At 41.6% G+C, this 25,249-nt stretch overlaps 2 protein-coding genes across 3 annotated transcripts; one reads left to right on the top strand and one right to left on the bottom strand.

Moving 5' to 3' along the window:
* The first annotated feature begins 393 nt into the window (after positions 1-393).
* LOC139656672 (small ribosomal subunit protein eS17-like) lies at positions 394-7,419 on the top strand. Its single transcript, XM_071534275.1, has 5 exons — positions 394-427; positions 1,658-1,809; positions 5,233-5,338; positions 6,533-6,598; positions 7,298-7,419. The coding sequence occupies exons 1-5, from the start codon at positions 425-427 to the stop codon at positions 7,373-7,375; spliced, it is 405 nt and encodes a 134-aa protein (XP_071390376.1). The 5' UTR covers positions 394-424; the 3' UTR covers positions 7,376-7,419.
* A 2,593-nt stretch (positions 7,420-10,012) lies between these two features.
* cpeb1b (cytoplasmic polyadenylation element binding protein 1b) lies at positions 10,013-19,195 on the bottom strand. 2 transcript variants are annotated; one of them, XM_071534290.1, is made up of 12 exons: positions 19,163-19,195; positions 18,718-18,886; positions 16,655-16,879; positions 14,862-15,091; positions 13,925-14,180; positions 13,668-13,781; positions 13,017-13,121; positions 12,508-12,644; positions 12,039-12,237; positions 11,744-11,838; positions 11,015-11,095; positions 10,013-10,469 (listed from the first exon to the last, which is right to left on the bottom strand). In XM_071534290.1, the coding sequence occupies exons 1-12, from the start codon at positions 19,175-19,177 to the stop codon at positions 10,359-10,361; spliced, it is 1,737 nt and encodes a 578-aa protein (XP_071390391.1). In that variant the 5' UTR covers positions 19,178-19,195; the 3' UTR covers positions 10,013-10,358. The 2 variants fall into 2 exon arrangements, with proteins under 2 accessions (XP_071390391.1, XP_071390390.1); XM_071534289.1 differs by having other exon boundaries at positions 16,655-16,888; positions 19,163-19,177.
* Between the last annotated feature and the right edge of the window lie 6,054 nt (positions 19,196-25,249).

The following is a 25,249-nucleotide window of genomic DNA, read 5'->3' as shown; positions in this document are numbered from 1 at the left end:
CTGCCTGAGGCTTGTATTACGATTTCAGTCTTTTATCTTGGAACCCAGATTCATTAAAACTTCTTATCAGATCTACAAGATTTTAGTCTGTTTATAAGGTTAAAATTTTCACACTGATTTTCATTGCGGGCACAGCAACATCTCAAGTGTGGAAAGGAAGCCACATTTTTTTCTCTTTTCTTTACCCTGTTGATGAAAAAGTCGACAGCAACATGGAGAGTTTACGATAAAACATCAGGGACTAGTTCGACTACATAACCTGTAGCTTGAGTTGCGATCAGGCTCAGCCGCGGCAGTTCACTCCCCCGGCGCTAGGCGGCGGTGTTGCCGGGGTAACGGGGGTGACTTGACGTGACGCGCCGACTGTCAGCTATGAACGTCCGGTAACAACTTCCTGTGCTCTCTTCCACCGGCCCGAGCCAACATGGTGGGTATCCGAGGCAACACATCACTTCACAATCCTTCTCAATCCTGTTCAATCTTCACTGTCTGTCGAGCCGCCAAGCGTCAACAAGCATCAGTCTGAACACAAATTACATAAACTTTACGAAACGCTGGTTTTCGCTGTACTTCAGATGACCCGAATATGTGAAAATAGAGACCAAATGTTCCCATGTAGCTCTGTAAACAGACTAGCCACCGAGCAGCCAGCCGTTAAAGCCGCAGCCTCTCGAGCTGTCACCCGTGTAGATGTGTTGTTACGAGAAAAGCTTTACAGCAACCTTTACAAGTTTAGTACCTGTTGTGTTATTCTCTGCGTTTAAAATCACTCAGTCGGGATCACTTTACATTACGGAGGAATGCACTGTCTTCCTAATAACATCCAGTGTAACGCTAATGCCACTTTTAGTCATCGTTTACGGGTTAAACTGCTACAAGTCGTTCGTCAGCGAGTTTTTGCACGTATAGCCATTTTTTTGGATATACATTATCTAAGGCAATCAAGTGTGCTAAAAAAAAAAATCACTCTTAACGTTACAGTTGACAGTTGATGTAGCTGAAGTGGCCAGTTCTGCAGTTAGCTTGTCGAGAGAATGTATGCCAATTATCTATAATATGCATGACGTGCTGGTTTCTATTGGTGAAGAAAAGTAGAAATATGACATTCCACTGATTTCCAGCTCTACTGAGATTTTCCTTGTTGCAGGTGATCTGAAAGCAGTTGTACTCAAAAGTGGGTGTGTATACTGACAATTGGATGGACTGTGTAGGTCTGCAACTAACGATTACTTTCAGTATCGATTAATCATTTAGTCTATAAAATGTCACAAATAATGACAAATGCCCATCACAAGTTACCAGAGCCCAAACTGATTCTTAAAATTGCTTACTTACTCTAACAAAGCAGTAAAACTCAGACAGTAAACTGAATATCTTTGGGTTGTGGACAAAACAAGACATTTGAGGACGTCATCTTGGGCTTTGGGAAACACTGATGGACATTTTTCACCATTTTCTGACATTTTATAGACCAAACAACTAATCGATTAATCGAGAAAATAATCGACAGATTAATCAACAATGAAAATAATCGTTAGTTGCAGCCCTATATGAAACAGAGTAAAGCAAGCAATTTGTAGCATTGTGACGTTATCGATTAATTTTCTGTCAATCGATTAATTGACTGTGTGTGTGTGTGGGTGTTATTTCCCCTCAGGGACGCGTCAGGACCAAGACAGTAAAGAAGGCCGCCCGGGTCATCATCGAGAAGTACTACACCCGTCTGGGGAATGACTTCCACACCAACAAGAGGGTCTGCGAGGAGATCGCCATCATCCCCAGCAAGCCGCTGCGCAACAAAATCGCAGGGTAAACAATGGACTTCCAACTGTTTCAGATCAACTAAAAAAACTTCATCTGCAGAGGCACTGGCTCCTGGTGCCTATTATCTCTTTGATTTGAACTCCCATCAGTTTTAAATTCCAGCTCGGACGTCATCTGGCCACCGGGCGATAATTCAATATTATCTTTTATCGTCTTTCAGTGGAATCATATCATCATAATATGGTGATTTTGGGATATCGTGAGACACAATTCTGCTGTCTAAATTGAGGAAAACAAGCAAATTTTATTTTAGAGACTCTGACAAAACTAGAATTGCACTCAGAGAGCGCAGACCTCAGCCAAGGTTGGTGCTATTATTGCTTGTTCGTGAGTCGGATCCAGATCCACTCCAAAATGTAATGGGTTCTTCCTTGGCCCATGCTACACCCTTCCACGAAGTTTCATGAAAATCGGGCCAGTAGTTTTTCCGTAATCCTGCTAACAGACAAACAAACAAACAAACAGACAGACAAACGGCTCCGAAAACATTACCTCCTTGGCGGAGGTAATGAGTTATGAAACATTTTAAGGAATATTATTTGAAATCACACCTAACATTACCATTCGGTTCAATAAGGTAAACATTAATTTGATTATTTAACATGTGGTATTGAATACTGAGCGATATTGTGATATACAGTATATCAATGTGGAAATAAATCCTTATGATTATCGTGATATTGATTTCAACCATATTGCCCAGTCCTACTTGTGTCAGCCTGGACACCTTGTTAGATGAATATGCCCTGATGTCCATCAGTTGCATAAAACAGGTTAACCAGGATCATCAGAAGAGTTAATCTGCATGATGGATGGTTTGTCCTGTTGGAGTCCTTTGTATTTGGCAGCAGGAAGCACAGAATTCAACTGTCAGTTTCATTGATAAGGAATCTGGATGTAATGGCACACCAAATGCTTGCTGAGTTGCAGATTTTGGAGGAAGGAACGCTTGCTCTTTCCTGTATATCCATGTGTGCTGTGTTCCCTTCACACTTTCCAGACAGTTTGCACAACAGTATATCAGCTGTCAAAATGAGACTACTTTCTCTTCGATGCACCCTTCAGGCCTCTGGGTTGATGTCAAAAGGAAGACTCCAACTCCAATGTTGTAAATGCATGTTGTTTTACTCAGTGGAAGTGGAAGCAAAACATGCCCTCTCAGAGATGTGACTGTTGTTGTCTCCTGTAGATCCTGATCCAGACTAAAAGTTTAATTTCGATGGAGCTTGTCTGTGAAAGAACAACATTGAATCGGTGTCTGTGCAGAAGAAACAGAGTTGTGGGCCTCTTGTGTTGGTGTATCTAGTCACTAATAATGTGCTCTGGTAAAACGTGTTACTGGTTATAAAAGGGTTGATTTTTAGACACTTTCTCATCGCTCCTGCTGCTGTGCGTACCAGATTTAGTGCCAAACTGTGTCTTTACCAAACGGCTGGAGGTCAGTTTTGTGCTCGCTCAGCAGCACTGTCTGGTAGATGTGAAACCAGGACAGCGTTATGCAGTTCAGCTGTTTTGTTTGATTTCAGTTTAGCACTTTTCCCAAGTCATTTTGTTCTCACCTTCTCAAAATGTGTCAGCCATTTAAAGTGATTGTTGTTGAGCGGCTCATGATGCTTGTTGAGGGCCTGGTTTCTTTTCCTTGTTTTAAGTCTTTTAAGTTGTGATTATCTTTGGTAAGAGGTAAGGCACACTTAATCGTATACTGGTTGACAGTGTCACCAGTGTGAGAGTGACTACTCAATACCAAGAAGTAACGCCGCTTGATTCTGTGTTTACTTTAAGGGGGTGAAAATATCTTTCCATTTTACTTGATTTGATTCTTTTATTGCAATGCATTTTGCTTGTTCTTTTATATGAATTTTATCTGTCTTTTATCTGACTTCTATTGATGTAAAGCACTTTGAGCTGCATGTTGTGTATGAAAGGTGCTATACAAATAAAGGTTATTATTATTATTATTAATATTATTATTATGTTGATATTGCAAGATTTAGGATAATTTTTCTAAGGTAGCCCATTAATATTAAAATTGGTGATATTTGTGATTACTAATTCCAAGTGATCCGATTACATCTGATTATACTGTATAGTTAAGGTCCTTCATTGTCTGAGAGAACGTGTCTGTTGTTTGATTCACATAATCAAAAACAAAATGTCCGCTCAGTATGTTTATACTTCCAAAAAAGTAGAATTTATTAAACAAACGGCGACAGTAACGTTTCAACCAAACACGGTCTTCATCAGATGAAGATATTATGTTAACCAGTTTTTCCTATATTATGCATGTTGTGTTCACCAGTGTCAGTGGTTTTCCAGAGTGTTTATGACGAGGCTGTCTGTTGACTTTACTGACATTGACGTTAATAGAGCGAGGGCTTGTGGACCTTCTACTGCGATATTTTTGGCAGTTAATAACATTGACCCATTTCTGGCTTAGGAATAATCAGGAAGTTTTGTTCTTAACTAACCGCCTCCATCCTCAACTGTTTCACTCAGTCATCAAACATGTTTTCACGGAAGGGACCGTCTTCTATTGAATTTCAAGTCTTGACAAGTAACAGTAGAGTTGATTCAGCGTTTTAAAATGAAGACGGGGATTTCAAGACAGTCATTAGATGCTTGTCTGCAGTGGAATTGGACAGCGTTGCAAGTGAGAAAGGAGGAGAGTTGGAGGTGTTTTCCACTAAGCAGTTGGGATTTTACTGGTGTCGAATTCGGGAAGTTCCATGCCCAACTGCAGACTGTGGACTGAGGCCGTCCTGCCACAACACAGATGGACTGTTTTGTTTGGTCCGACATTTAATCTGACTGCCTTCTCCAACACTGATGAACCCTCAGTCTCACTCTGAAGACCCTGCTCATTGTCTGTGCCCTGGAGGAAAAATCCACCCTCGGATACTCTTACACTTTTATCATCAATCTGAGATGTTCATTGCATTCTAGGAGATATTTTATTAAGTGTTGTAATTTACCTCTTTCTTGTACCCACTTTCCCTCAACCTGCCTTGTCCACTTCTTCAGTTGCTGCTCTACAAAATCCCAGAATGCATTTCGATAACCTCCTGTAGGTGGAGAGAGTTTTCTAGTGGAGACAAAGCGAAAGTTGCACCCCTTACACAATTATCCACAAGATTAATACAAAAAAAAGGGTTTAGGGTGGATTTTTCTTTTTAAAGATGGTCATAAAAACTGTATTTCAGGCCTTTGTCCAAGTCAAGAGCTTGAGAGTGGTCACGTTTTGTGTCTTGGAAGTGTTTCGAAATCATCTGCATGTCGTGAAGTTGAGAGCAGTCGCACGGTAACAGAGCGTTATTGGCTTTTGTGCTGCATCATAGATTGTCTTCTGTGGTTGACCTTTTCCTCTACAGTCTAATAATGGATTTGTGTGTCCCTGTCTGTGTCCCTCAGGTATGTGACCCACCTGATGAAGCGTATCCAGCGGGGCCCAGTCAGAGGCATCTCCATCAAGCTGCAGGAGGAGGAGAGGGAGAGGAGGGACAACTACGTCCCAGAGGTATGTGGGATCTTCTTCTCCTGTCCGCCCCGCTCAGCCTCTCTAATCGATGACTCTGTTTGATGAGGCAGTAAATCTGTTGCTATGGTTTGGAAGCTCATAGGCTTCTTGCATTTTTCATATCTTTCATATCTTTATTGTATTAAGTATCAGTTATCAGCTGGTCAGTGAGTATGTTTACATGCACGCTGATGATTCGATCTTAACCCGATTAAGGCAATACACTGACTATTGGAGCTGTCGTGTAAAACGCATTTATCAGATTACTTTAGTTTAAGTAAGATCACAATCAGAGTAAGCATAACCCGGTTAACACACTTAGATATCTGCTCAATCTTTCTATTTATTGGGGTATGTAAACACCTCAGTCAGATTCCTTTGGTTTTTTTCAATCTGCACATGTCAAAGGTCACTAGATGCAGTAATGCAGATGTTGCATTTACAAAGCAAACATGGTGCAGTGCAGTGAACCAGTAGACTGATTACTAAATTAATCCATGTAAATTGGGTTATTAGAGAAATTGCGTTACTTTGAACCAACTAAACATTGTCATCAAAATATTGCCTTAAGCTGATTACTCTTAGTGTTGAATGTCATCCACCTCCAATATGATGGAGTTTCCTCTCTGACCACAGCTACATAAAGTCTGTAAAACCTGCAATGAAAATTTATTTTCTTTGCACATTTCATTAATTTCATTTTTCAGTAATGTTTTCTGTAGATTAATTCTTCATTTGAAGGCCTAATGTATCCCTAGCATTTAATAGGCGGGGTGGGTCACCCTGCTATAAATGCTGTTTCACAGGCTTTTTTTTCCTGCCAAGAATAAAGAAACAAAATACTCAATACTTGTAATTTTAAAGATATTGAATATCAGAAAAAAAATCTAAATATATTGGTATCGATAGCAGCCTTCAAAAACCCATATCGGTTGAATCCTAGCTTTAAGGCCAAACTTTCAAACCATTCTTTCGAAGGACTGCATAGAAAGGTTGGGAAAACCTATAAACCCAACATGTACAACACATGAAATTCATGCATGGAGTTCAAAAACGACAGCTGCCACTCCGTTGCTGTTGCTGTCAAACGTTAGCTGAAATCACACAGATGTCTGAAAGAGATGAAGTTGGTGGGAAAGTGCTTCCTTGTATGTTCACAAAGCTAATTCCTTGTCTTGTATCTCATCCTGCCAGGTCTCTGCTCTTGACCAGGAGCTCATTGAGGTGGACCCAGACACCAAGGAGATGCTCAAGATGCTGGTGAGTGCAGAACTTGCTCACTTGGTTTCCATAGCGACAGATAATGAGCTGTTGAGTTCCAGACTTGAGTTGCCCACTTGGCCCCAACTTAATTAAAGTTTTGCCCTGGTTTCCCTCTGAATAACCTGTTCAAGAGAATATCAGGCATGTCAAGAGTTCATCACATTACTTCACTGTGCTCTTATGCACAAACCCCAGAATTATTTTCTGTATTAGATTGCAAAGTGTTTGCAATCTTGCATGGATGTTTATTTAATCTCAAGGTGAGTTGTCAACAATCCGACTATGTCATTATCATGTACAGTTAAACTGTAAGGCATAACATGTTTTTATGTATACAAGGATTTAATTCAAACCAATTTTCAGACTATGGACTGGTCGTAGGCTGCCTGTAATGTAGTAACTGAAGGCAGAAATTACCAGTGTAGAATATTTATTTATTGGTATATTTGACAGTACACATTAATTTATATTACTGTAGAGTTAGCCTAGGATGGCTAATTTTCATCTGTAGTCTCTGGCCAGTTGTTATCAATGGCTAGAATAAAAGTATTTAAATTACATGCATAAATGTGACTATACCAACCACCTGCTCTTGATCTGTACCTAAACCATGGATGAGGAGGCACCATGTTCTCTTCCACTGCCTTGCCTACATGGTAAATGTTAGTAAAGTAAATCCTGTTTTTCCACTCCTAGGACTTTGGTGGCCTTTCCAACCTTCAAGTCACTCAGCCAACAATTGGAATGAACTTCAAAACACCAAGAGGAGTCTAGAAACATGTACAATATCACTCTTAATAAAGAGAAGTAATTGAGAATGGCTCCTCTTTATTTAATATCACCTTTTCCAAGAAATGACAAATGATCTGTCCGAAATGAAATATGACCAAACAAAATGTGTTGTATACATCATAGTAAGTAGTATCAAACTGATTTAAGTTAATGATACTAATGATCCCCATAGGGAAATTCTCCCTCCACAGGGAGGTCAGGATCAGCTCAGTGCCCCCTAGAGCCGGTAGGGATTCAGTGTCTTGCTCAAGGACACTGCAGCAGGGTGAATGTTATGCTGACTTGAGGGTTATGAGGACGGCACCTCTTTAGGGGAAAAAACAAATGCTATTCTGGAAATTATGTTTCTATTGGTGGTTGTTTCCCTTATGATCACAACTGGAGGTTATACTTAATGAACCTTTTAATTTAGCACTACAGCACTGGTTATATAGCCACCTGACTGTGTATCGCCAATGTATTGAAATGTGTGCGAGCAATTCAGCTTCTATACTGAATAGAACTGTGCATGACATTAGAAAATCAGTTTGGGTGCAGCATGGAACACTTGTGCAGTGGATGAAAGCATGGTGGAAAGGGTTGTTTGATCTGCACCGATTTGACGGGACACAGCTGCTGTAACAAGATTAAAGACAGTATGTCATCAATTTACTCTTAGATTTCAGCTACGTTTCCAAGAAATTACTTTCCAGTCCACATAACACCTGCAGGTAGAGGCTTGAACTGTTGATTTCCCTGACAATATCACCACCCAAATTACATTGATTTGTTACCAAACAGCCTGTGAGCAGTGAGAAACCATAACAGGTTGTCAGCAGGATTGGCCCTGAGTGGGAGCGGTAGATAACTAGCAGCCCTGCTGGCTGTGACCATTTCTGAGAAAATCCCCCATTCATTTTCCTTTTGTCACACAAAATGTTTCCAACAGTTAATGGATGATGAACTTTACAGAACAGATTTCCAAAAAAACCCAAAATAAACTTCATTCTAATAAATAATCTGAATTTAATCTTTCACAGCCCACAAGACAAATGAGTAAGAGATCATCTTTATGTGGAAGTGAAATCCCTGTCATGTTGAATTAAAACGTGCTACAATATCTAATTCCCTGTGGAGAAGTCCACTCTCACTGAACTTTTAACAACCACTACACTACAGGGTGGAAGACTTGGCCATGTACTCATCACCTCAAGCACTTGTGGCATAACTGGGCTCAGCTCTTGTCAGACCAGAATATTTTTAACATAAAAATGCATTAAGCAGATGGGGTGAAGCTTACATACTCAATGAGCTTACATATCACATCATATCTGTCAAATAAAAGAACAGAGCTACAGTTCCCTAGCCTCCTAATCCCTGTCAGAATAAAGCCAAGACCACAGCTGGTCCAAGGAAAGATCAGGAACATCTGTCTATATACAGCATTAATCAAAACACTAGATTACCTCATTTTAAACCATGGCAAACCTGTGGATGTTAAATTGGAGACCTGGATCCCCAAATAACTCCTCTAGCAAAGCAATTAAAAGTTCTGTCATTTAATGATCCCAAATAAAACATGCATCATAAATAAAGAGGCCAGACACAGCAAGTAATGCTTAAACACCTTTATTGTGCCCAATCTGAACATACTCCACATCTGTAAGTAGCAGCAAACTTGGCAGACCACAATGAGGTAGACTTTCAAAACTCTAAAAAGCAGCTGGGCTAAAGGACAACAAGCTCAGCATGACAAACTTAATGGATAAAGGAAAGACACTTTGTCTTTGGCACACAGCTTATTATGCATTTATGTCCAACTGGAACAGGAAGGCAAAATGGGGTAAGAAAGCGAGGGGGAATTGTTTACTAGGGTCTACTCAAGCTCTGGATAGATTCTTTTATCAGCAAAGTGGAAGTTCTTACATTCAACAGGAAACAAGCAGCTGTTAGATTATAGGCATGTGCCCAAAACAATACCTGTCCTTCTGCTGATGTACAAAAGTGATTAAAAACCACTGCCACCCCTCCTCAAGTGTAAATTAAAAAGTGCAACAATCAAACTATGTACAATCAAAACATTAATGTTCATTCTAGTCTTAGTAAGATCCATCAAAATTGATTGAAAAATGATGGAAACCCAGTTGAAGCAATGTCCAGTAATGTTGTTACACTTAATTTAACTGGACCAACAAGGCAAGCGAAGTAGTACTTCAACGTTTTGTGCCCATTCAGTTGGAACTTTGGGAGGGCAAAGAAAAACCTCAACAGCCACAGAAAAATGCATGGGGAGGAGAGAAAAATAAAGAGGGGGAAAAAAAATTAAAAAGCCGCCTGGTAGAATTCTGTTCAAAATTTCCATGTCATGACTTAAAACCGTTTGTGTACAAATTAGTAAAAAACTGCGTAAAAATGTCTGAAATGCGACTGGTTAAATGAAGCCCAACTATCATCTCCCAAAGTAAAAAACACCAGTTGGCTTGCACAGGAAAAAACAGTTGCCAACTGGGGGTAGGGGGAGGGAAGGAGGAGGAAAAAAAAAATTTTTTTTAAAGGCACTGTATGGCATTTGCCAATGAACGGCAATGAGACTTGCGTGATTGCTCTTCAATATGCAACACATGTAAACCAAAACTAAAAAGAAAAAAGGAAAAAAAGGCATTTTCATCCACGTCTTAACCTTGGGCTGACTCCCATCGTTCTGTCTGGCCGCAAGTCTGGGAAACCGCATAAGTGAGGGGCCCCTTGTCTACCCCAACAAGGTCACTGTGCATAGTGCCACTGTGAACAAGTAAACAGCAAAAATGTAGCAAGTGCAATAGTGAACATTTTCTACAGTGATTTCCCCCAGTGCCTGGTGGGAGTGCCATGGTGCCCTCACACCGTGAAGGAGGTCTGGCACTCGTGCTCTGCTTGGCGGGCAGCCGCGGCCCTTAGTGCGGGGCTCTTCCTCTGGCCCTTCTCTGCAGATTTGGACCCATCTGCTCTAGCTGGAATCCCTGTTCTTCTGGTTGCGCATTAGGGGCCGGTGGTTGCTCAAGATGTCCATGGAGTGCTGCCAGTGCCAGCAGGAGCGGCAGTAGTACTTGAAGCAGGCCTAGACGCCAAAAGACAGCGACTGAGCATAATGTGGGCTACATAAACCATCACTGACATTTCTGATGTTGGAAAAGCATTTTCAGACAATCCAATTCAGATTGAGTTCACGCATAATAAGTGAAATAAATTTCATCAACCACCTAGTCTCATTTAGCCAGACCATTCTCCACACTTCGTTTTTGCTGTACAAACGCCGAAGGATGGTCTGGCAGAAACATTTTGAGCCCAGACAACATTAGCACTAATTTTCCATTATAAAGCTGCTAGCTGGACAGCTAGTTTCTTGTGGCGCATTGTAGGGGGATTTTCAAAGAGGTAACAGTGAAGAACGGAAAGGGAGCCAGAAAAACCAAAAAAAAAAAAACACACACATTTCGCCAGGACCAATGGGATGATTATCCAATTGGACAACATCCGCCAAACTAGACTATGAACCACCAAGTGATTAATAATGAAATCAGGATTATAATTTAGACCTTTGAGGCAACAAGCTCAATAGTCTAACCAACTGTAAAATCCAGTGAAACTGGAAGTTCCACTCACCTGGTCTCGGCAGAAGAAAGGCCCGGCTTGGCGACTGCAGACTTGGCACATTGAGTCTTCCAGGTAGGGGTCAATCTGGACCTGAGGGAGGAGGAAAGACATGCTGCTCAGTTAAAGAAAACCAGAGACTGGCTACTAGGATTTTGGTTTTATGGATGATCCTAGCTCCAATATCTGCCTTCCTGTTTGGAGAGAACGTCACGTTCAACTCTGTGCACAATTCTGTCCATTTAAAGACATGCAGGACTTTTGTAATATTAGTCAAGACCAGCACAACAAAACTGCTCAAATTTCAATAAAATCTCTACTTTTGTACATGTCTCCTTGGTATTCTTTCATCATTTTCCAACTGAGGCACACTGAAAGAAAACGTTCACCATTGTCCCACAAGGTCGCTAATAAACTCACTGTCAGCTCAAGTGAAATTGTCTCAAGGCCTCCTAACTTCTATCCAGCCTTAATGCAGTGGAGTACAACAATTCATAAGGTCTTGAGTGATGTTCTACAAGTTATGTACTTTTGCCAATAAAAAAAAAAAAGACATGATTAAATTGACAGTCTTGGAGTTGAGTGTCAACTTCTCTCCAAGACAAGAGAACAGCATATTGGGTTAGGCTGAACAATCCATTCTTCAACTAAACGGCACAAAAGGCAGTTATTCCCCTCCATAGCAGTGAGGCAGAATAACCTCGAGTCTAATTACATTCCACCACAAGAAAGCATCTTTACCTTCTTTGTAAACTTTGGGGTTTTGATCTCCACAAATGCTGCACACACAGCCTTCAGGTAACTGCGCTGATTGTTGAATGTGACACGTCCAGAGCCTGTATAGAGATGATAGTTGGTGGGAAAAGGAGGGAGTTGGAGAATTAAGGTTGGAGCAAATTCCTTTGTAGCCATATTTTTAAAAGATACAAACAGCATGCACATACTGATGAAAAACAATCTTGCCATCAGTAGTTTCACGTCATTAAAGGACGAAAACAAAGGCCCACGCCCATCGATTCCTGAGGAAAAGTCTCACCTATTGGATACTTGTGCTTGTCCGTGTCGATGCCAGCGTACATGACGCCTCCGAACAGGTCGTTCATGATGCTGGCCAGGGCCTCAGCGTTCAGCATGCCATGCAGTGCACCAACAAACACCGTCTTGCTGGGGTCCAAACGCTGGGAAGGGCAGCGCACGTAGTTACTGTCAGAGATCACCCAGGGGATCACCTGGACCTGGACCGCCAGAGGAGAGAGAGAGTCACAACAGTTACTGGAAAGCTTTCTTAACAGACTGCCTTTCTACTTTTTCCCTCCCTTTGAACACTACTCAACTGGGCTGGAGGAAAGTGCAAGAAAACAGAGCAGCCAGGTTTGTGGAATGAATCAAAAGTTACTACACTATCAGGCACATCCGATTCTAAAAGCGCACCTTAATTTCTCCAACAGTTTCTAGATCAAAATCGCAGTGCATGGTCTAGTCTTGCAAGTCTAGTTCCTACTCACATCCTTGCATCGCATCCTGCGGCTGGACATCTTGAAGTAGTACTCCCCGTTGTCCTCTGGGTGCAGCAGGTCTTGGGTGCAGGCGTGGAGCAGCCCGCGCACAGACTTCTCGTTCTCAAACACCAGGTAAACATAGCCTGGAACGCACAGCAGAATATTTCCAGATATACAACATGGTGGACCCACAGTGTTCAGGTGTGCATAGTTAAAAGACAGTCTCAAGTACGATATGGTGAATACTCTACTTCTACAGTAGCTAGTATGCAATATATTTACCAGCCAAATTATGTTTCATGCTACAGGTATACTCCATAGACAATCCCAAAATCAGTCTACAGCCAACCATAAGTTTCTGTGTGTGGGCTGGAAGGGTGTGTGTGTAGTAGGGGGTTAAATCATTTAGTGGCCAACTGACTTCTTCCTAAACTCACCAGCATGCAGTGTGCTCACCACAGTGCAACCTTGGAACCAGAAACAAAAAAATACATAGCCTACCAGCCTGTTGTTACCTTTGGGCATATTACCTTTAGGAGGGCAGCGAGGGTGCTTGCCATCCTTACCCGGCCACTCCACACTCAGAGGGCCGTAGCCACTGAAAGTGTTGATCAGGCCAGCTGAAAAAACAAAGGATGGAAGGGAGCGAGGGGGGTTAGTAGACTTTTAAAAGTAACAACATTTTAATGGTGTCTTGTTTCACTAATTTGATGAATTTCCAGTTGAAACAGGATGTTGAAATGGGCCTGTTCAAAACTGCATTTACATACATTTTTGGGTGTTCACCCCTGAAAACCTGTTTCCTAAAACACCACAGTTGCGTCCCAGTGGCTGGAACTGATTTATTTTGAAGAATTCCAGATTTCTGACAGGTCAAGATTATGTGCAAAGCAAAGAACACTTCTGAACAGTCCCTGCCTGGATTATATCCCACCCAACATCCTGTGGCAACCGAAAATACACTGAATTATAGAAGCAAGACACCATCGAAATTATGTTTTTAAGCTTAGCCTCATATAGCCCCCAGCCCCCTTTCAATATAAACGATAGAGCAATAAGCATCTAGAAACAATGGCTCACTTTAAAATATGAGAGCAATAAGCACCTAGAGAGAATGCCTCAGAAGCACAGCAGTTAAAATAGCCAGTGTGAACAGCAATAGTTACCTTCAGTGATATCCCAAGGCACTCCTCCAAGAAAGACTTTGCAGGAGTACAGAGGGTTCTTGTTGTTTCTCGGAGGCAGCTGGCCACTCCAGGTGAATGTGGCTTCATTCACAGCTGATGGATCCAGAAGGCAGAGGTTAGTCACATTTCAAGGACCACTTCCATGTGCAAAGCCACCGAGACAAACACGTATACCATCAAAAGGAAAAAGGCAGGTCAGTGATATATACTTTAAGATGTTGTGAAGTTTGATTTACCCGCAGCCTGTCTGTGCAGGCGGGCCTCCCTCTCGATGCTGAACGCGTCATCAGGCTGGTCCAGCAGGTCCAGCCCAGGCCACAGAGAGCCAGTGGGCCAGCGGCGGGAAATGGCTGAGGAGGCCGGGCTGGCGCTGGGAGGCGGGGTCAGAGGAGAGCCGCTGTCCTGGTGGTCCAGGCGAGAGCCGAGTCGCAGCGGATCCTTCTGCATGTTTGACACGAGATAAGGCAGGGGAGGGGAAATCCTCAAGGTGGACTGGGGAAAGACAGAGAAATATAATGTTACTACAGACATGAAAATACTAGCTGACAACAAAATTTATTAGGGATGGTATGATATGCTTATCTCACGATACGCAATATGGGGTTCATGATTCAATATAACCATGATACGATTTAATAAATAAAAGTTCAATGACAACAAAGTTGACTGCAGAATTGTTTATTTCTGAGACACAAATCTTTATTTCTGAGACACAAATCTATCTAGCAATGGCTTGATAGGATGTAAATGTAAATATGTCATTACAAAGTGAAAATATTAAAATATCGATGAGAGCTTGTGAAATTGTGATAGGCAAGCCGCCACATTTGTGATTACTAAAGCAGAATGTAGCTAATATCGCCATTTATTTTGCTGCCCCACAATACGCATTGTCACATTTTTGTATTGCGATAGATTCATACATTTCAATATATTGTCCCATCCCTATGATTTATGGATATAAAATGTGCTTTAAGTTTGAATCCACATTTTCTGCAGGTAAGCAACTTATGACCAGTCTCAGCTTGTCAAATTAGTCTCAATTTGTGGTTGTCTAATATTCAACAACAAACAAAGTATCTAGGTTTTGGAGAAAGGATTTACCTCCTGACTGGGCCTCAGTGATCCAAAACACAAAAAGGACATTACAGAAAAAGAGTATCATGTCCATACCAGCAAGTCGCAGAGATGGTCGGATCCAGAGCTGAAGCCGCTGGTCTCGGAGTCCACAGGACTGCTGGAGCGCGAGTCCAGGAAGGAGCGCGAGTCCAGCCGGTTTGCCATGCGAGCCATGCCAGGGAACTTCTCCAGGAAGTCAGCAGTCGTGCCCATGGCCTCGTTGGGCAGGTAGCCGGGGGGTTTGCCCAGGATGTTACCCAAGGGGCTGTTCAGCATGCCCAGCACTGGAGAAAGAGGACAATGACACAGCATTTACAGAGTGAAATGAAACTTGAGATGTTTTTGGAATGACTCATGGCAATTTCAGAGAAAGAGCTACGCAAGTTCCCATGGCAATATTGCCCCTTTGCACATCCAGTTACAAAACAGATTCCTCTAAACAAGCAAACTGATGAAAATGGAATTTGTGTGCCAAATTTGCATCGGTGCCATATCAATTTGTGTGAGCCGAGAGGCATGCCACTGGACAGATGCCACACTGCAAATGCAAGTTTCTAAAATTGTGTGCAAGAGGTGCTCAATGTGCAAGCCAACCCAAAATGCTCCAGAGCATTTTCAGTTTTGCTTACTAGTTGTGTAACTTGACTGTCTAACAAGTATCTGATGCAAATGAATTGCACAGAAGCTACATGCTCTTCCCTTTAGTAAATTATTCCGGACTGAAGTCCCCATCACTGGCAGTGCTTTTCACATCAAGAAAAGTGATTGCTAAAGCAACAATTCCTCAAGTATTAAACAAGGTCTTACTTGCTCTTGATAACCAAGTGAGTCAGCTGGCAACCGTGGCAAATATGTACTGTGTGGCCTGTAACAGTGTACTGAACATGAGGCTCCAGGGGATTATTCAGCTGTAGGCAGCATTCAAAGCTCTGGCCCACTTTACAGGCCCAGTTTAGAGTGCTCCAAATGAAGTTATGCCTGGTCGGTATGGACAAGCAGAGATACAACCACAGCACCACAAATGGGTCAGGACAAAATGGGGCATCATTAGTTGGTGGCATTTCTCTGAAGACACATTAATCTCAAAGAAAAGCATAACGTGTGAAAACTGTTCAACACAAACAGGGAGTACCATCCACACTAGCTGTGTAGTAAAGCAAAGCATGCGCGTGATAAATCTAAGCACAAATGTCATAACATTTACAACATACTATATCACTCATGTCAAACAGCATTGTGGGATTTTTACTCTAGGTATAATACGAACAGAAACTAAACAACCCAGTAAACAATATAATATCCTGGCTTGATCAGCACATTGATGGGAAAACAATTTGATTCAGTAGAGTGACCAATATACTGATCAACAGGTATCAACTTTGCAAAACCAAGGGACCTTCTTCATTTGATCCAAGGAAATACAACCATCTCTCCATGTCAAGCCTGTTATGGTTGAAGGAAAACAAAAAAATGTTGCTTCACAGGAGTGTTTTTGTACCGGTCAGATTGCCAGAGATGCAGCAGAGCAAAACTGCCACATCATCCTCCCTAGCGACGCTACAGCCTGTCCCCACACACACAAACACACTCCTCTAGTTGAGAATAACCAACTGTCCCATATTTCAAATAACTCCAGTGCTACACAGATAAGAGACCCAATCACAAACATATCAAAGACACTTTAAAATATCTACTGTACAGCCACATTACATGGAGACACAGAGTGACACTTTACTCTTGGACAACAACAATATCCCACCACAAACCAATTTCTGGCCATAGGTGTCATAGGCTTGTTGCTCTTCCTTCACAACGATAGTCACTGTAAATAAGAGTCTGGTACTTACTGGAGGGTGAGCTAGTCTGAACCTGGGAGGTGATGTGTGTATCCGTTTCCTGGCTGCTCCAGGGACGCTCCCAGCCAGACAGACTGAGGGACTGGAGGCCCAGGCCCAGGTCTGTGACATCCGGCAGGCCCCGGGACGATGGCATCTCCTGGGAAAGGGACATGCTGCCGCCGCCGCCACAGCTGGGGAAGAGCATCCTGCTGCCCACCGCAGCCAGCTCCGATTCTTTCCGGTCTGGGATCCAGTTCAGGGACGAAGACGGATGGAGAGAAGGGGAGAGACAAGTGTTAGACAGCCACAGAGAGCTCAGCTGTTAGTCTGCATTCACCTAAGTGGAAGAGGGCAGGGAGAGAATACTGATTTGTTACAAGCAAAATGGCTTCTGTAAAAGGCTTTTTTTTTTTAAATTCTGATTAAAAACAATGTTAAAAACAGTTAGGGCTCATCCTCCCATCTCCCCCTTCCCTGGCTGACGGGGGAGCTAACCTGCCGCCACTGTGCCTGGTGCGACTGCCATGCATCTCCGTCCGCATCACTGACCCACCTAGCAGCATGTGACATGGCTGCTGATGCACTCACACACCCCTGCTAATGACATCAGCCTCCCCCCCGCACCTCCCCCTGCTTCCTCGCCTAACAACTGTGTAATGAAAAATTCCTGTCGGGAGATATTGGCTCGTTGATAGAAAGTACTCCCTTCTCTCTGGTTAGAGCGCAGCACGTCTCCGAGTCGGTGGTAGACAGCCGCGGCCGTTACTGCTGCTGCTTACAGCGAGTCTAGCCTTGTTTCCTGAGCGAGCTGGAAGAGAGGCAGGAGGGAGGGGGGGGGGGACTGGGGAGAGGGGCCGAGCTACAGCGGCTTAGAGGGAGGCAGCATGGGAAGCAGGAGCGAATGAGTCAGCAGACTTCCAACTAAAACTACTTTGGATTTGAGCTTGGTCAATACCACAACATGGAGGGGGGCTGCGAATTTGAAATCCCTGGCGTATTAGTTGGTTGGCTTATTCACCAGAATTTCCTTAGTGCCACACACACACAGTGAAAAGACAGACAGGCAGGCAGAGCCTCGCTGTAGCAGGAGCAGCTGACTGATCAGATGTTGGGAGGACGGAGCGATTTGCACCGCCAGCTCCTCCCATCCCTCTCCAGGTCTGGAAAGCATCCAACTGCTAGCTACAGCCCTGATTCAGCAACACCAAGCCAGGGGGGGTGATGGGGGATGTGGGAGGGAGGGAAGGGGAGGGGAGGGGGTGGAGGGGCAGACAGGCCATAGGAAAAGTTTGGTTCAAGCTGGATTACACTGACAGATTCAATCTGCATTGTGATCCAATTCAGTTTTACGGGGGCCAAAGAGTTATGGAACATTGTTTTATACCGTCGGGTGGCTTACCATGTCAGAAGTTGGCTAAAACCAGATACCTTCATGTTATAATTTACATCTTGACTTTCTTTCATCTTGCAACAAGCAAGGAAACAAGATTGCTTCCGAAGAGGATTTCATAGGGGCCAAGCAAGTGTGTGCAGAGGACTTAGGAGAATTAACAATTCAAGGAAAGGACACAGGACTGAGCTAAGCTTAACTCTTGGCAAATCTCTCACAAAAAAAAAAGCTTACAAGTGCTGCAGTGCTGCAGACCCAGCGATGCAGCATGAATCAGCTGCTGGCACCTGAATGGTAATGACAAGGTGACGGGGTATAATGGATGGCATTTCTGATAAAGGAAAACCATCGGCCTCCTCCTAGTGCCTTTTGCAGGGATGCACTTTTGACCTCTCCTATGAGGCTTTAAAGAAAAAATCCACCCTAAAACACTTTATCACGGCTGAAAATCAGCTGTTGGCTTTGTGCCCTGCAGTTCTGGGTCCATTTTGTCATTTGCTGGTGTAAGTGTGCACAGCAAAAAGCTAGCAATGCAACACTTCATCACCAAAATAACTCCTGGGATGCAATGAACATCACACTGTATAACAACGCAAGAGTATCCCAGGGTGGATCTTTCCCTTTTCCTTGTGCAACCCCAGAGTCTCCAAGCGCTTTAGTCTGGAGTAAAATAAGACTTTACCGCACAGCAGGTCTCGCTTTCCCTTGGTGTTGGGTGTGGTGCACACACCGGTAAAATCCAGAGCATTGCCCAGCATGGTGTTCATCCGACGGAAGATGTCTGCGTTGCTGCAGGTGGACAGCGCAGGAGACTCGGGGTCCCAACGATCAGCACCTCGGGGATCGTCTCTCTGGGGGGCGCAAAGCAGGGCGAGAGGCTCGTTAGGAGGGGAGAAATAACGAAAATTGAACTTTAACAGCAACGGAATTCAGCCCTGGTGCATTTTTTTTTTTACACTGAACACACATTTGCAACTGTTTTTGAATAGCTCCGGAGAGTTAATTTACGTCTGAGTGAATTTAGGCCCCAAGTCTGAGAGACGGAGCGGTTACCGAAACACACACGAAGGCCAAGGAAAAACCACAAGATAAATTCACTTTACTCCAGTGTTTCGTTTTTAACTCACCAGGGAAAACGCCATGATGTGGATAGCCTATGAGAAATGTAACAAGTATAACCGTCGGCTGGGACGAAAGGTCATATTTATGAAGTCTGTTAGCCGGCTAATTAGTCTCAATTTAGGAAACGTGTGCTGCTCCGGGGCAAGGGCGCCGCCTGATGTTCACGTGCTCTGAGATCAAAGCCAACACACAAACAAAACACAACTCACATAAAGAGATATGTTTCAAATTACACCGAAATTGGCCAATAAATGTATATATGTTTTGTACATGTAGATGATATTCATTCGGAATATTTTTTGAGTGGTCAAAATATGTTTTGGGTTATGCTTGCAGACATACGTGAATATCAACGGTGTGTATTAAGAAGGAAAATGTATTTACAGTGTCCAAAATATATTTCCCGCCCAATGCATGCTGGGATAGGCTGCAGCAACCCCCCACTCACCTGCACCCTCTCCACCCTCCACCCCCACCCCTACCCTGAATATGAATAAGCAGGTACAGACAATGAATGAAAATATATTGAATATTAAATAATATGAAATAAATGCTATCTACAGGTACAAGTATATTTAGAATTGTTTGTGCATTTTGAAATATATATCTAAAAACATTTTTTTTGTGAATCCCCCCCCCCCCCCCAGGCTACATTTATAGTGTCATAATAATCAGCATCCTGGTCATACTATTATGTTTCCTCATTGATTGATATTGATACATTACATTGAAGTGTATCATTTGCCTGTGTCATGTTAGGCCTATGCAAGGTGAATGCTTAAATAAATGTCTGCCAAAATACACAAAGAAAAACTCCAGTACAAAACCTTAGAGGGATGTCCACCACCTTATAAAAGTCATTTTTAATCTGTAGCTGTGGCACATTTGTTCCTTAATGCTTTTGAATGAGAGCTGCATTTCCTGGTGTCACATGAACCAGTAGTCACCACTGAAATGTCCTGTGCTTGGTTTATATAGGGCTGCTTGCTTTTTCCAGGCTTAGATACGTCCACAACACCAGTTTAGTCAAACTCTTATAATCACAAGAGGTTTGTAGGGATTTAAATGGTCTAATTAATTGTCCCTGTGCTGTGATGGCCCATGTTTGTCCCCACTGGTGGAACTGGGGCTTACTGAAATGTGATCAGAGCTGTAACAAGAAAGGTTATGACAGAATGTAATCAGAGAGGCAAGAGCTGTCAGTCCACTGAATTTATGATAGATAAGATGAAACTTTATTGATCCCCATGGGGAAATTAGGTTCATGTAGCAGCAAAAGTAGCTAATAGGATACAGCAAGGGGAAGAAAAAAAGATAAATAGAATATAAGCACACAAATAGAATATACAACAATCAATGAAAACAGTAAAAAAAAGAAGTTGTTTCATACAGATGTTACTTTCTTAAATATGGATTACTAAATCTGTGCTATATACACAGTATATTAATATAAGTATGTATGTATAAACATGACAATAAAAATCTAAGAATATCTTAATGTATACAGTATGAAATTGTCGAAGCATTATGAAACTACATGCAGACTATCGCGATAAGATGTGTGGATTAGAAGAAGGTTTGTGTGTTCTCCTACAAAATTAATTTCACAGAGGCGCCACTGCAGCCATCAAGAACAATTGTGGTCCTTATAAAATACAATTTAAAATGACTTCATGTAATGAATTTTATGTAATGACACTCTCATCCAGAGCGCCTTAAAAAGAGTGAGGTGGTAGGGAGGACAGATGAACTGATACACATTGAATTGAACCTGCAACCTCTCAGTTATTGGATTGTGGAATAATTCTACATTTGGCACTGAAAGAGCTAACCTATATCTGCTTTTGTTAGTTTTTTATATAATGAGCACATTATATTTCAGTGTGTGCCACGTGAGTCAGGTATCATTGTCTGGTGAAGAAGGTTGCACCCAGTCTGATAACATTACCGCTCACTGTTATCTATTTATTTATTTACTTTATCCAACATAGCCTACTTACAGTGCAATAACTATATTCTGTATTTGATTCTGATCTTTTTCTTCTACTGTTTCTATTTGTTTTTCATTTATTTTATTTTTTATTTTTATTTATACTGTTTTATGAATATACTGTTTTTTTATATACTGTTTTTATTGGTTTATATTGTGTTTTATTCTTCCTCTCATTTAACAAAGTACACAAGCAACCACTAAGGCAAATTCCTTGTATGTGCAAATATACTTGGCCAGTAAAAGGATTCTGATTCAGATTAGAAAACTGGGGGAAAAGATGCAACTTTGTGGTTATTTCTCCAGCCTGACGTGTGTGTTTCACTGTATATAAGCTTTATACTAACCCTATTCTCCAGAGAAACTACCTGTACCACTGCTGTGTACTTCTCTCCACGCTGCATGAATAAACCTCTATACATGGTGGAATGACGTTTGTCATTATTCAAAGAACCTAGGAAGATAAGCAACAATCTTCCACAGGATATAAGGTTCATTTTGCATCGTGCTTTATGTAATCGTTTATAAATCACTTGCATTATAGTTCAATCCTCCTTACTAAACATCTCATATTGCACATAAAGGACCTGTGTTGCTGTTCCTGGTGGCTGTGGTCATCCTGGGTGAGCACATCTTTCCTCTTCGCAGCTCAGACATTCCCTCCATACCAAGTCCGGTATCTCAGATGTGGTTATGGGAATGTGTCAGCGTTACCAGGCCACAGTGAGCCGTGTTTGTTACATGTGTATGTGTGTGTGTGTGGGCAGGAAAAAGTAGGAATTAGATATTTGTGATTTGTCTTTATGTATTTTAGTGGTGGGAGGAATTGGTGGTGCAGTGCTACGTTCTGTGTGCAAATGTGCACATGTCAGGGTTGGGGTCAATTCATGAATGAACTCATCAATTTCAGTGCAACTGAGGAGTTGGAATTAAAAAATGAAAATCCTACAGGAAACAGAATCGGAATTAAGTTGGAATTTCAGGAAGTTTAATTTAATTCAGTGAAATTCTGTGAAATTCCATGTTTTTTGGGGGGGGGTTTTCTTACCACATATCTGAGATTACAGGTAGTGCTATATATTATCGATACTGAATATCATAAAATGTTAAAGGGAATTTTCAGGTGGTATTTGATGCATAACATGTAATCGATTACATACATCATGATTGCATGATGCATTTGATTTGTTTAACTGTCTTTTATTTGATTCATAATGTTTGATTTATAATGTTTAGAAAGTCAAGACAAACTCTCTTAGAAGTGGAATTTCATGGAATTTAATGTAATTCAATTCTGTTTCCTGCCATTCCAATTCAATTACAATTCTGTTTCCTTAGAGCTGGGTGACATTCCAATTCCAATTCCAATTCTAATTCCAATTCTAATTCCAATTCTAATTCCAATTCTAATTCTAGGAATTGAACTGGAATTTCCCATGCATTCTCAGTTCAGTTCATGAATGGTCCTGACCCTGGCACATATACACACATTCTCAGCTCCGTTCTGGCATGTAAATATGAGTCCTGATGTATCTTAGACACTCACACTCGGTACAGGCCTTTATTCCACCAGGGGAGCTCAGTCCTCCAGCAGACAGTTGCCTCCTGTTTGGTTGTCTTGTGGCCTGTGGGCCTGCAGATGGCAACACCACACTATTAATACAAACTCCTGCCTATCAACTGTCCATGCTTGACTGTTGTGCTTATTACTGTTATTTACTGACCTCCAACGCAGGCTGTTTTCCATTCACAGCCATGCTCAAACACTTAGTAGTATTAGAGGTATTTTATCAAGTGGGCACAAATTAAACATTTTCTAGTGGCCCTCCTCATTGTGATGAATTGCATTGCTGTAGTTTGGGTTTTTAGAATGGTAACATACACATAAAGTCAATTTGTTATTTATTTGCAATGTATTCTTTCCACAAGGAGCAGGGTTATTGTAAAAACATATTGTACACATATCTTAAATAATTATTTTTCTTTGTTTGAAATACCATTCATGAAAGGCAATGCTTACCATTACTTTAGCACTTTGCACCAGAAAATACAAAGCGAGCAGTAAAGTGCTTTTCATTTTTTTTCTCCCAAATTTATGTGAAACCTAAAGACATAACAAAAGCATCAGGAATGGTATTTTGACTAATAGTTTACGCAATACTGTATGATCGATTTTTATTTTAATACCAAGGATGACCCCAAACTTAGATCCCCCATAACATTTTTTGTTTTTTCCTACAGTAATACATAATATAACATACTCACAATGTATCACATAATAAAACAGTTATTCTTATACATCGTCTGATTGTTTTAAGTTCTACTGAAATTGTAGTGAATTTTGACAGATTTGATGGGAAAGTCTTTATTTTGCAGGAGACACCCTGGACCCCGCTGACCCACTGATGTAATGGAAGATGATAGTTGCAGATGAGCACTTGGAACATAAATGGACTGAGGATTCTGAGAATAACAGCACTACGTATTTGTGAAATTACCTCCCATGTCACTAATTGTAACAGAAGGATCATACATATAAGTGAAGTTTTAATCTGATCCTTGTGTATATGTTGCGTCTGTGGTTGAAAATGACAGCAGAAGCAGCGTTCTGCCTTCCGATCCGTGGCATCCCCATCCTTGCACTCCTTATTGATTTCCTGTCAATCCAGCTATTCTGTGTGAAAGTGAAGTTGTTTTGGCCCAGTTTTCCATGAAGGGCAAACAGCTGATCCTTGGAAGAAAATTTGCCTTTTCTTAACTCTTTTTTTGTAGCATTTGGGTTTTAACCCCTAAATTGAATGGTTGAGATAATTGAAAATGTTATGTATGTAATGTTATGTATTATACTTAATTAGCCAGTGTCCACTGATGCATTATAGTCCCCTTTATTCATTAGAGTCCTGAATTTTATGTGATCATACTGTCAAAAACAGCACCTCAGAATTACATTTAAATGTATTTCTATGAATACAACCCAAAATTGTATTCATAGAATACATCTTATAACATTCATAAGATGATTTGAAATCATGAACTTCTCTATTATATAATGCTTAACACAAATTCCAGCTTGTAGCACATTTACAACACATTAACAAGAGCTTCTTAACAGCTACTTGGCACATTCATGAATACTGAGCAGCTTTCGCAAGGTGTTCATGCTCATTTGTGACATAGCAGTGAGTCAATTTAGTGACATTTAAAAATTAAATTCCTCACAACAAATGCCATTTTTAACTGAAAATGATGCCTTTGGGTTGACTATGAAAATATATTACAAAGTTACTGAACCAGGTGTTGTGTGCTGATTGTTATTTAAAGCACCTCTTTGTCTTACCTGCCTTCCACACTCTTCTCTGGATTAGTGCTTACAGTTCAACAGCTACTTCTAGCTCTCCAGTTACAGATCGGTTAGCAGCTAAATGGCACTATAGCTACTGAACAGCCTTCAGTGTCTGAAAAATATCCTCACAAAACGAATTTTCATGACTGGTTTTTCAGTTAAAAATAAACACAATTGTTAGGACTTTTACTCTAACATTTTCACTCAAAAAAACGACACTGTTCCATTGCTGTCAAATAAAATAAGTATTACGTGGACACTCACCGGACGCTGACCTAAGGATTGAATCAGTATGAACGGGCCACATATGAAGCGATTAACCAATCCTACACATTACCCAAACTGATGAACTTAAATTGGCACAATGGAGCATAAGTTCACAGGCAGCCACCAGCTCTGCCACCACTCTTCCCACTATAATTAAGCAGCTGGTTGTATTGAGAGCGGCCACTTACAGCAGTCCCTTGAGGAGCCAGCATGGTTGGTTGAGCAGAGCAGCTTACCAACTTATGAGGGCAGAGTGTGGAGGTCAGCTCCGCTCATGATGCAAAGAGACATTAATGCAATGGTGCATTACAAATGAAGAGTTGGCATGAATTATTGATGTCGACATCTGATGTCCGGAGTTCAGTACTGTGACTTAGCATACTGTGCAGGAGCGTTTATTCACTTTGATTGGATATAATCATTTGCACAGATAGTCCAAATGCCAGCGATTGACGTCCTGCAGTGATAAATGACAGACACTGAGAACAGAAA

Source organism: Centroberyx affinis, unplaced genomic scaffold (genome assembly GCF_046629955.1).
Source record: "Centroberyx affinis isolate AG114_WGS23_722 - 3 ecotype Tasmania unplaced genomic scaffold, CSIRO-AGI_Caff_v1 ptg002510l_1, whole genome shotgun sequence".
NCBI classification, from domain to species: Eukaryota; Metazoa; Chordata; class Actinopteri; order Beryciformes; family Berycidae; genus Centroberyx; species Centroberyx affinis.
The sequence above is the reverse complement of the archived record's forward strand: the minus strand, read 5'-3'. Positions and strand labels throughout refer to the sequence as shown.